The sequence below is a fragment of the Rutidosis leptorrhynchoides genome, chromosome 8, assembly GCF_046630445.1.
Source record: "Rutidosis leptorrhynchoides isolate AG116_Rl617_1_P2 chromosome 8, CSIRO_AGI_Rlap_v1, whole genome shotgun sequence".
Classification (NCBI taxonomy): Eukaryota; Viridiplantae; Streptophyta; class Magnoliopsida; order Asterales; family Asteraceae; genus Rutidosis; species Rutidosis leptorrhynchoides.
In genome coordinates, this window is record NC_092340.1 from 82,405,538 (window position 1) to 82,418,229 (window position 12,692).

General features: G+C 37.6%; 1 protein-coding gene across 1 annotated transcript; it reads left to right on the forward strand.

Moving 5' to 3' along the window:
- Nucleotides 1–2,001: 2,001 nt before the first annotated feature.
- Nucleotides 2,002–7,218, forward strand: LOC139861161 (cytochrome c1-2, heme protein, mitochondrial-like). Its single transcript, XM_071849459.1, has 8 exons — nt 2,002–2,150; nt 2,650–2,722; nt 3,268–3,491; nt 5,693–5,972; nt 6,072–6,143; nt 6,422–6,538; nt 6,640–6,705; nt 6,902–7,218. The coding sequence occupies exons 2-8, from the start codon at nt 2,663–2,665 to the stop codon at nt 7,016–7,018; spliced, it is 936 nt and encodes a 311-aa protein (XP_071705560.1). The 5' UTR covers nt 2,002–2,150; nt 2,650–2,662; the 3' UTR covers nt 7,019–7,218.
- The last annotated feature ends 5,474 nt before the right edge of the window (nt 7,219–12,692 follow it).

Here is a 12,692-nt window from a genome sequence, read left to right on the forward strand (position 1 = left end):
AAGCTGTCTGGAGTCGTGCATGGTGATCCTCAGTGATCATGAGGGAGGGGAGGGGTTTATGCTTTGTGGATTCTCACTCCTAACCTTCCTTTCTACTTTAATGGGAAGGTCGTAATCGTCATTCGGCTACCATTGATTTAGTGACATTTAGTTAACTGCATGGAAATAATACTTCTACATCCATTACCTCACGTTGGAATTGATCATCAACAAACAATTAAGTTTTTGGATTCACGTGTTGTTGTTCTGATTTCTCGTCCATATCCAATTCATTCAACGAGTCAAACTCCCTGCGTTTGTTTGTCCTAATGGGTTCCGGTTGATCCAGTTTTGTTTTTCTTTGAAAATGTTTCAAGCTACATAACTTGTAAACGTTTTGAAGGTTTCCTCCTTGTATTGGGCTTCACAACGAGCCCAATAATCGTCATCCCCTCACCATTCAGTAGTTGCCTTCTTAAACAACTCACGGTTTCTCCATATTTCTTACATGCTTCATTCAACTTTTTTCATTTAGAGGACGAAGGTGTTTGGTATGTTGGAATGGTGGATGTTTCGAATTGTATTCCTTCATAAACAAATTCCAAAAGGAACGCGCGTCTAATCAATTCATTGGTTTGGATCCCCCGAAACAGCTATCTAAGATTTAGCCAATCGTAGCTCGTTTTTGGCTTCTTAATGGTACTCAACCCTCTTGATTTTGGACGTGACATTTTGGAAACCACATCTTTGCCTTCTGAATTTTCTATAGAATTTCTTTGGCCCGTAATTATGCTTGTTTCAACTTCGGGTTTGGGACGATTTGTGCTTGTTGCCACATTAAAAGTTGTTAATATTGATCGAGATTTATTTGTGGGTATTCTGGTTGAGGGTATTGAGAAATTGGTTGAACCTCATATTAGGGTAATCACCCGAATTTTGAGTTGATCAGGATGGGAAAGGTGAAAGATGGTTTCATTGTGATTGCGGATGATACAAGTTGTTGAGGTAGTTCGGGTTGTTCGACATTATGTGTAAGTAAAATTGAAGTATGAAGAATGTGTAAAAGTATAGAATGAAGCATTTGTGGTTTAAAATGTATAGAACTAGTTGTGGAGCTCTCGTTTTGCGCCGGGGGCTTCGTTTTGAATACGAGTTAAAAAAAAGTCTTGATCTATTTTGTAAAAAAGAATTTTTTTCGACATCTAACATTGAAGGGTTGTTCCTTTTGTGAAAGTTGCTTCTTTTAGCGTTCGGGTTTTATTTTAAAAAAAAAAAGTTAGTAAAGTGGGGGTTCGATTTGTATTTTAATAAAAGTTAGGGGGTTAAGTTTGTGAAATTTGAAAAAAATATACGTATAAAGTGGGAGTTTGATTTGTATTTTAATAAAAGTTAGGGGGTTAAGTTTGCGAAAATTGAATATTAGTAAAAAAAAAAAAGTTAGTAAAGTGAGGGTTCGATTTATATTTTAATAAAAGTTAGGGGGTTAAGTTTGTGAAATTTGGGAAAAAAATATACGTATAAAGTGGGGGGTGCGATTTGTTTTTTAATAAGAGTATAAAGTGGAGGTCGATTTGTATTTTAATAAAAGTTGAGGGGTTAAGTTTGCGAAAAGTTAAAAATGAATAGTATTATTCATTTCACTTTGTCTTTTAGATATAGGTATATATAATGTGTTTGTAATTATAGTGTAACTTTTTACGTTTTAAAGTAAAAAGAATCTAATAAAAATTAATGGTTACATATGTAGCAGTTGAAGTTTAAAATTAATTCGACAATGAATAATAATAAAACAAATGTTTATCGCACACAGGCGGCGATTCCAGTGATGCGGCTACGATGTCACATAGCGAAACGGGTGAGGGACGAGCTCCACTCACCGTACGGTATGCCCTGTAAGAAACTAGATAAGATTGCTAAAATTTACTCCGTAACTTTCAACAAACATAAAAGCTTGATATTTGATTTTGGAATGGACTTTAGGCCCATCTAATTAATTAAAACGAGCCCACCCAAAATTTTCACGGTAGAACGAGTTCCACGAGACTGGAGATCTCAATCTTCAAATCTTTTTCTTCGTCTTCATTTCACATTTCTATCTCTCATTCATTGTTTGATCCATCTGTACCGGCTAAACGCCGCCGTTTAAGACCGATATCTTCTTAAGACGTTCTGTAAGTGTCTTCTGTATATCTATATTTTACAGCTGTGTTGAAGCCCTAGGGTTCGATCGCCTGATAAAAATGGAAGATAATCGTTGTCTGATTGACTTTTTTTAAAATTAATTATTGTAATTATCTATATTTATATGTGTCAAATAACTGAAATCTGTTACTCGTTTGGCGTATTATGATTTTGATTTTGTTATATAAAATCCGTTTATATATTTCAATAAGGATTAGGGTTGTGCTGATGTTATACGCTAATTTATTAGTTATTTATATGATCATTTATCAAATTAGTGCTGAATAAAATTAGTAGTGGTATCTACTTTTTTACATGCGAGATTATATTGGTGATATACGAGATCTGGGACCAATAAATAGTAGCTGATATCTGTTGTTTGACGTTTTACGTTTTACGTGATTACGCTACTGGATATATACTCTGTCAATATAGTTATTATAAGGATTTATCATGATATATCATCTAATTCCGATTACGGATTTACAGGAAACTAGCTTCAATGGCTGGTGGTAGGGGAATTTACCACTTGCTGAGGGGAAGGCTCCATTCTCATTCCGCTGTAAGCATTAATATTATTATCTGCATTCGGTTACAAACGTAATATGCTTGTGCTGGCCTTTAATCTACGTTGCTACTAAGAGAGATTTCTCATTTGTCCTACCACTTGGGTAAAGATATACATCGTGGTAGCTTGTTACTTAATCTTCCATTGATTGAGTGATCATTTCAAATTTGCTTTGAATTCTGGAATCTACCTTTATTCTTGATATATGTATCAGTAAACAAGTAAATAACTTAGTTATTAGCAGTTTACGTCCACTATAGGATAAATCTTTATCTACTACTATTCATCTGTATGTGATACGCACACACACTTTGTGTGACCACATTAAAAATATTAGGCCTTTAGGATTTTGTAGATCAGCTTCATCGTTCCGCGGCCAAGCATTAAACTTGAAAGAGTGAAGTTTATAAGTTGGGCTTAATGTTGCTTTCTTATGTAACATTACGCTACATTCGAAATTATCTTGGGTAACGGTTAAATCTTTGTTTCATGCTGATATTATAGCTGCTAACTGTTTGCATTATTTGAATAAAATCTAGGCCTCTCCAGCTTTATCATCTCTCATTTCAAAGAAAGATCAAGATGGAACTGGATCTGCTGGTGTGAAATCACTGAGGGCAATTGCGCTTGTTGGAGCAGGTCTATCGGGACTTTTAAGTTTTACAACTATAGCAGCTGCTGCTGATGAAGCTGAACATGGTTTGGAATCTCCAAGCTATCCTTGGCCCCACCAAGGCATTCTTAGCTCATATGACCATGCTTCGTAAGTCCTATTTGTTACTTCCCTTGTGTTGATTTGATTTTTTTCCTACTCTTTAGTGTTGGATGGAATTGTTGAAACTATCTGGTCAACTTTAGACTTAGACGACGAGCCTTAACTTGGTCACAGACCAAAAAACACCTACTTTATTGTACGACTGTGTTTGGTTTCATGTTTGGCCCGTAATATTGAGAGTGGAGGTTGTAGTAATAATTGTAGTTTTTTGTGTTTGGATGAGCAAATTCTGGTTCTCACTATGTGATTGTTTTGGCGGCAATAGTCGGTACTAGAAAGTAATTTTATATAGTACCTGCAAGTCCGCGACAAAACTAATTATCTATGGGCAAAATAAAATTATATAGTTATAACTTAACTTTTAAAGTCATTTATTTACATCACAAAATGTCTGCTTATTTATTCTTATGATGTACATTTTGGTCATTTAACAGGCCATCTTTTAAATAGCAAAATTTTTCTAATACTAATAATCACCTTTTTTTGGCGAAAAAACGAATGCTCATATAGAAACGAGCTTGGTTTTCAAAGAAAAACATCCTCAACAAGGAATACAAAAAGTTGGGGGAAACGGGGAAGCTCGCACCTAGAAAGCAACTATCTAAATGAAACTATCTATACGCGAGCCTCCCTAACAACCCGAAAAACCGTAAAGACAAACTAACCAAACAAAACCGAATACAACACGAAAGAGAAATCGACCAAACTAACAAACAAAACGAATCCGACTACTCAACCTCGAGGTCCCGCACTTTTCAATTTACCGTTTACCGTCTCTTTCAAGAAATTCTTTCCGGACCAATTCTCAATCTTGTATGATGACACATTAGTGGATCCGTCACCCGTTGCGCTCTCGTCAGCCAAACGTGTCATCATTACATCGAAAGCCGCAAAAGCCTCCCTGGACATATTCCTCCCCCGAATGTCGATGAACCGCCTTCTTTACCATCTTGAGGACCCATAAACAAGTTTTGAATTGCGTCCCCATAATCCAAGTCATCAATATTATCTTTAAGGTTATAAGTACCCGAAGTAGATGCCTCGTTCATCTTTTTTCTAGACCTCAGATTAAGTTCGTTCGATTCTAAGTTCCGTTTAGCTAGCAATTCTTCTTTCATTTTCTTCTTCTCTTTCAATTGGGTCAATCTTTCCGCAAAAGTTGTGTTATCGTCATTCACTCATTCGGTTCCGAGTCTTGGTTCCAAGTCTTCATCCCCTGTATTGGCTCCAATCCATTCCCATAAATACCACTTGCTCTAGTTCTCATTTTTTTCTAAAATTGTCAAAATTTACAACACCATCACTAGATGAAACTCCACCTGATACCTTATGACTAATAGCCTCTCTTTGCAACCTAGATGAATTAAAACAGCCTGATCAACAACAGTAGGAACTGAACCAAACCTTATACCAAACTGCTTCCACCCCGTAGCATCAAAAACATCTTGTCCCGTCTTAACCGATGGCTGCATCTTGTCGAACCAACTGACTTTCGGCCAAAGTTCCGCTAGACACTACAAACCGATTAGTGGACTCTATCAAAAACTTATCGAAACCATCCACTAAAACCCGATTCAAAGAATTAATATCCGAAACTTCCGACACCCAAACACTACATCTCGAACATGTCAAATCTTCCAACTCCACAACAACCGTATCGTGAATGCGTTTCACATTCGTCGATTTGATAAACGCAAAAAGAGAACCAACGTTATCCAAACTGGAGGAAGATTCGGAAACGGCAATAACTTCACCGAACATAATGTAATTATTACATCTTTAAATAGCAGAAGTACATTCTTACACCTACTTGCTACAGCCCACTTTACTACAGCTGATTATCAAATTTTAATACATTTTTAAGCTGATTACTACAGCTGATTATTTTAATATAGCAGTACCTTTTAAAACACACACCCTAGCACTTCTTCATATGTACTGCTTCTTTTCTTCTCTTTTTGTCTGTCTCTGTGTGTGTGTGAGATCATTAGACATGATTTTTTTTTGTTATCATAACAAATCACTGTGTTTCATACTTGTTTGAAATGACAATCAATGCGACTCGTGTACTAATTTCATCTCTAATGAGCTTAGTGCCAAATATTTGCTTCTCAATGACTATATGGACTAATTTCATTCTTCATCAGTTAAGTTTACATCTTTTTTTCTTTGACTTTCACCATAAACAGGATTCGACGTGGTCACCAGGTTTACACACAAGTATGTGCATCATGCCACTCAATGGGTCTAATCTCATATCGTGACTTAGTTGGTGTGGCATACACAGAAGAGGAAACAAAGGCAATGGCCGCCGAAATCGAGGTGGTCGATGGTCCTAACGATGAGGGTGAGATGTTCACTCGCCCTGGAAAGCTTAGCGATCGATTTCCACAACCATATGCAAATGAGCAAGCTGCTAGGTTTGCCAATGGAGGTGCCTATCCTCCAGATTTGAGTCTTATTACCAAAGTAATCTTTACATCCTCATCCTCATACATGCTTTTAAGGATTCTGTTTTTTTGTTTTGTTTTGTTGGTGTCACTAGATTCTTACATTATGTTACTTTAGGCTCGTCACAATGGCCAGAACTATGTGTTTGCACTCCTGACTGGCTATCGCGATCCTCCTGCTGGTGTTTCAGTGAGTATTGAATCGTTTTCTTCATTTTCTCTTTTCATATTACCCAAAAAAAAAAAACTTACTGTTGAACACTTTATCATCTTAGATTTTTATTATATACTCAGACCATAATTGACTCACGGAGCTGTATATGTTCTAACCTAATTGGACAGTATTCGTGAATGTTTTTTTTTTTTTTTTTTTTTTTTTGAATAACGGTTAATGATCTGTAACCTTAGTACATTAAATTTGCAATATGAATTTCGCTGTGACGTATTCGATCAACGAGTGTATTACAGATCAGGGAAGGTCTACACTATAATCCTTATTTTCCTGGGGGAGCTATTGCAATGCCCAAAATGCTTAATGATGGCGCTGTTGAATATGAAGATGGTACTCCCGCAACAGAGGCCCAGGTTAGCTGCTTTTCAAAACTATAATACTCGTCTTTATTTCAGTTTTCTGCTCTCATCCTCATTTATTTTTTTATTTTTTTAAAAAACATTAAATTCTGCAGATGGGGAAAGATGTCGTCTCGTTTTTGAGTTGGGCTGCAGAACCAGAAATGGAAGAAAGGAAACTGGTACGAATCCTTCCACACCAACAATAACTTCACCGTTGATTATAAAAGCAATATTCTTACAGTTATTAAGAATGACAGTGTCCCTTTTAGCAAAACTGATCCTGACTAAGATAAACATCAACCGAGTAATTCGGACCCATTCATAAGTAAATGAGTTTGAATCGTTACATATAATAATTTTCTGTTGGTGATGCAGATGGGTTTTAAGTGGATATTTGTACTGTCGTTAGCCTTGCTTCAAGCTGCTTACTATCGGCGTTTGAGGTGGTCCGTTTTAAAGTCACGGAAGCTCGTTCTTGACGTTGTCAATTAGAGCTGTGTTCCAGTTCTTTAACAAATGTTTCCTAGAAAAGGATATGAATTGACAAATAATTATTTCTGTAAAAGATTTGGCTGCAAATTTTTGTACTAAAACTGGTACACAAGCTGTCTGTTGGTTCTCTATCAACACTGTTTTTCCATTTTGGAATTTTGAAGCAAAGCAATAAGAGATTGTGTTGTGTGTTTTTCTCATTGATGGTCTATTCCCAGCTTATGCCAGTTTTTGTTACACATGATATCAGATACTGTGTTTCGAGATTGGCGGCTACGTCATCCCAATGCACTAAATTAATCATTTTAAGGGAGATTCATACGTCAGAGAACCGTTTCGGAAGCAATTTTCATTACAAGACGTATGGACCGGCTGCTGACAAACTTTCCGGGGGTCCGGAGGTAACCACTTACAAAAGCAATATTCATTTATAGATGTACGGACCGTCGCGAGGGACAAACTTCCGGCGGTCCAGTAGTAACTACTTACGAATCCACATGTGTATCACCTCACTGTTGGTCCCACAAGATTTTTGAAACTCTACCGCCTTGAAATAGGCGTAAGTGGTACTGCCGGAAAGCATTTTTCGGCCGGCAGTACCCGGTGATATACCCTCTTCCTTTCCTTTTCATTTTTTAACTGTTTCAAAGATGCAAGTCTCATCGCTAGTTTGTTTAACGCATAAAATCGGTATACACCCGTGCAATTTGTCAAATCTCCATTTCTCTCCTCTTTTAATTTTGAACAAGGATAACTTTTATAATTCTAAAGAATTAGATCTCACTACCACTACTAATACTACCATTAAACTCGTCTTTTTTTTTTTTTTTTTTACCAACACATCAGTACTAACCTCATTTTCATAGAACACCTGACTTGCCACACGTGATTACGCGTTAAAGTGTAAGACAGCAGCGATGTTAGTACTCTTATGTTTGCAAAAATGAGACGAGTAATGGTGGTGGTTCTAATTCTTTTGAATTTGAGAGTAATCGTGATTCAAAATTTATAGGGGTAAATTTAGCTTTTAAATAAGGGAGAAAGATATAGGCAAAGGGGTGCATATTCATCAAGATCGTTGTTTATTCGAAGACCCGTTATTAGTTGTAGAATTTGTTGTTTATTCGATGACCTGTTATTAGTTGTAGAATTCGTTTTTGTCGCTTCATCAAATTTCTTTAAAGTTAGAATTTCAGTTTTCACCTATAAACAAAATTTTTTGGACATTTTTATCTACGGTTCATACGAGTGTTTATAATAATATAATAATAATAATATAGTAATAAAGTAAAGTAATAATTATCTTATAAACAAGAACACACAACCTTGCCAAAAAAAAGTTGTGTAGTGATTTAAAAATCTTGTCAACTTTCTCTTGCTCATATTTCTTTAAAAAGTCATCACTCTGTGTAAACATAATTTATACCATTACAACCGATATCGTTGTGGGTACTAACGCATTCCAGCAGTACCACCGAAGCATTTTTCCCGCCCAAGGCGGTACAGTTTTGGAAATGTGTGGGACCAGCGGTAAGGGATGGACACACGTCGATTTTTGAATGGACACACGTCGATTTTTGAATGGACACACGTCGATATTTATTTAATATTTATTTAATACTAATATATATATATATATATATATATATATATATATATATATATATATATATACTTATATACTAAAAGGCGTGACCTTTTCCGTCGTTCAAGTTATATCGGATTGTCGCTTTGAGTTTGTGTTCACATTACAAACGGTCCCTCAACTTCGGCTATATTTACACAATGACCCCTCAAGTTTACAATCTTTCAGGGGTAAAAAGTGTAAATATATAATTTTATTAAAATAAAAAAAACTAATTTCACCCGAATTTATAACGGGCCCTATCTTCTCGCTCGGTGTGAGTTAAATTTTTTCGAGACCACCGTTCAACTCGAAAAAATCTTACGAATTTAACGGGACTAACTATACGCGAAACGGACACTTTTTAAAAAACGCTAAACACAACGACATCCCGTATCTTTCTGTTCACCATGAGTTAAATTTTTTCAACAGCACCGTTACACTCGAAATTTTTTTTAGAACAAAACAAAACTAACTACGTTCGAAACGGATACTTTTTAAAAAACGCTTAGCACAACGACATCCAAAACGGCACTTAACACATGGGCCGTGTTCCCATCTGTAAATACACAACGCTACGTTAAATATGAATACGCAGGCCGAAAGCCCCTGCAGTAACGCGCGGGTCGGTCCGGACTAGTTCAAACTATCACATGATGGTCTAGTAGTTAACGGCTAACGCTATTAAATTTTCACGAAGAGTTCTATGTTTAAACTTCATTAGTATTCCTTTGTTAAGAAAAATGATTGGAAATCATTACAAAATAAACAAAAAAACTATGTACATAGTAAAAATATCCATCCGAATTTTGTTTTCGTTTTATCTATTTTTAAGTGCGGCAAAATCAAGCGATGGACTTAGACCGCTCCCAACGTTGCCGTCCAGAAGCTCGCTCAGGCCGCCGCCCTCCTGAGCGCCGATGGCAGCGGTTAGCCCAGGGGGCCGCCCATGCCATCGTCCAGGTGATCGTCTCTGTAACAACCCAAACCAAACCACGACAATTCCCGTTAAATTTCACAACATAAAAAAAAAATTTGGTGCAGTTCATTTGCGCGGCGCGCCAGGTGGGTGCGCGGCGCGCCAAACCACCTGGACAGCCCGCTGTCCCCGGAAGTCAATTTAACGAAAATGTTTGACTAGTTCCCGACATTTTTAGCCAAAACGCTTTTAACCATAAATTCATATATATAAAACTAGCACGTTTAATTAATAAAATTGAGTTTACGAAGCGGGTCCCACAACGACCCATTTTACCACCTTAAGTACCGAAATACAATATTTGACCAAAAGACTTTTAATACAACAAAGCCGAGCATGGCGATTGGGAATACGCTACCCAATCCTAAATGATCCAAAAGTAAGTCACTAAAGCAACTATGCACGTCTTCTAGTCCTCGCGCTTACCCGAGCCACCAATCCACATGCGATCTATAAAAAGAGTCAACAACGAGAGGGTAAGCTAACGCTTAGTGAATGATAATATACTACATACATATGTATGCATAAAATGGACACGCCACATAAATAAACAAATACCGCATACCGGAGCGTCCAAGCCTAAAGGCAAGCTAACCTAAGTATACCATACGATCACTAAGCAACAAGCTAATAATACCATCAATAAGGTAAGTTCACCAACGTCAATGTGAACAACGCCAATAACTACCCCCGGAGGGTTAACTACATCACGACAACACAACATTAATCACGAATTAGCAATTCGACAATCATGCAACATATCGTGCATATACCAATAACCGCAAGTCCACAATAACTAGCAATACCAAAAGCATATAGTTCATAATTAAATATGCCAATACATAACTCATACAACCATGGTTAACCAAGTACACAAGGGAACGGTACATGAAAGTCCGTTGGAGTTCATAACATCCGTTAGTGCTACTTAATCAACGCGTAGTCACTAATCCCCCGGGTGATGTCTTAAACAACGCGACTCACTCACCCTTTACAATGTGGCGTCTTAAACAACGCGACGATTCCACATGCCATTCAATACGATGGATGGTGTCTTAAACAACGCGACATCCCCTCCATTACATTGTGGTGTCTTAAACAACGCGACATCCACTTCTTTACCATGTGGTGTCTTAAACAACGCGACATCCACTTCTTTACAATGTGGTGTCTTAAGCAACGCGACAATGCCACATTCATACGACACAAATAAATACATTATATACACATACGCATAATTATTCCACTCACAACCACGTGTGATAACGTACACCCAAAATGTGTACTTTGCCAAAGGTAGTCAACCAAAATGCACAACCGTGCCAATTGGACCTATGCACAAGTCCCTCAAATCCACCTATATGTGAAGTGAGCTCTATAGCCGAGAATCACTTCACCCGACCCGCACCCATCCTACACATACATATGCATATAGGATATTAACACTCACTTTGAAGTCTTGAAGAAAGCTTCCAAGTAATCCGCAACTCGCCAATGGAAAATACCTATTCCATTATCACAATTACAACAATACAATTAGGATGGATTTACAAACCAACCCAATTCAACACTTAGTGCAATTTCGACCCAATTGCACTTCCAAGCACAAACCGTGCCCGAACTAACCAATAATCACTAACACAAGTGAGAATGGTCCTAATAAGCCAATTAAACCCGAACTCAAGTGTCAAACACGTGTCATACCCATTTAGACACTTAAACCCTAATTTTGACCCATAATGGTCAAAATCTCATTCTCTACCAATTTGACACCAAAACACATTTAACTCGGTTTAATATTCCAACTTAATCCATTTTAAGTTCATAAACCTCATTAAGTCACCAAATGGGTCATAATCACCACCAAACCCTAATTTGACCCAAAGTCACAATTAGTCAACCAAATACCCTAAAATGGTTTCCAATACTTCCAAAATCACTAATCCAAGTGATTAAACTCATACACAAAGCCTAATCAAGGCCAAACCGTCATCCAACCCAAAACCCGCCAAGTGACAAGAATAACTAGTCACCATAAACCCATTTCATCACCTAAGTGGGTTACACAACAAATTAACTCAAAACTCTAAATTGAATATCAAATTAAACAAATGAAATTTGGAGTTTGAGCTTACCAATACCACCACAACGTAGCTAGGAACGAGGAGAACAACTTTAAAAACCGAGACTTTGAACGATTTGAGCTCCTTCCTCACCAAAACCTCCAATCTCTCTCTAAACTCTTACTCTCACTCTAGGGTTTGAAGATGAGAGTGTTTGATGAGTGAAATATGATCCAAACTGATCAAAGGATCAGTTTTGATGACCCTAAACCGACCCCAAGTGAAAAGACCAAAGTACCCTTCATTTAAAGCCTTTAAAAAGGCTGAAAATTGCTTCTGACCCATTCGGCGCGCCGCGCCACATTGTGGAGCGCCGCTCCACTCTGCAGGTCAGATTTCAGAAACTTGTTTTGGCCATAACTTTTTGACCGTAGCTCCGTTTTCGATGAATCAAATATCGTTGGAAACGTAATAAGATTTTCTTTCCAATGGTAAGGCTTTGAAACATCAACACAAACTTTATTTGGGGTTGAAAAGGTACGTACACACCTTGTACCTCAAACAACGTCCAGTTTTCCTTCGACGGTCGAGCAAGCAACACCTACATGTTGTGCACACTCCATACACACATAGTACACCTTAAATACATTATGTACAATAAATATTTGGGTCTTACAACTCTCCCCCACTTAGAATCGATCACGTCCTCGTGATCCTCGTCACTTAACCAAACGGACCACACTCCACGGTCCTCAACATAAGTCCCAATCCGACTTTCCTAAGCAATTCTTCCCGACGAATAGCCTTCCACAACTAAATCGTCATCCACGATTTTTCTCAAATCCACAATCCGAGCACTAAAACCATACTCATTCCCTCGCATCGGGAAACTCATCCCATCTCTAACCGAGATATCACTCCTCTAGCGTACCATTACCAAGTACCGTGCTAAAGCAACCAAGTCTCAACCTAAGGTCAACAACCCGAAACGATGAAGACCGAACCAAA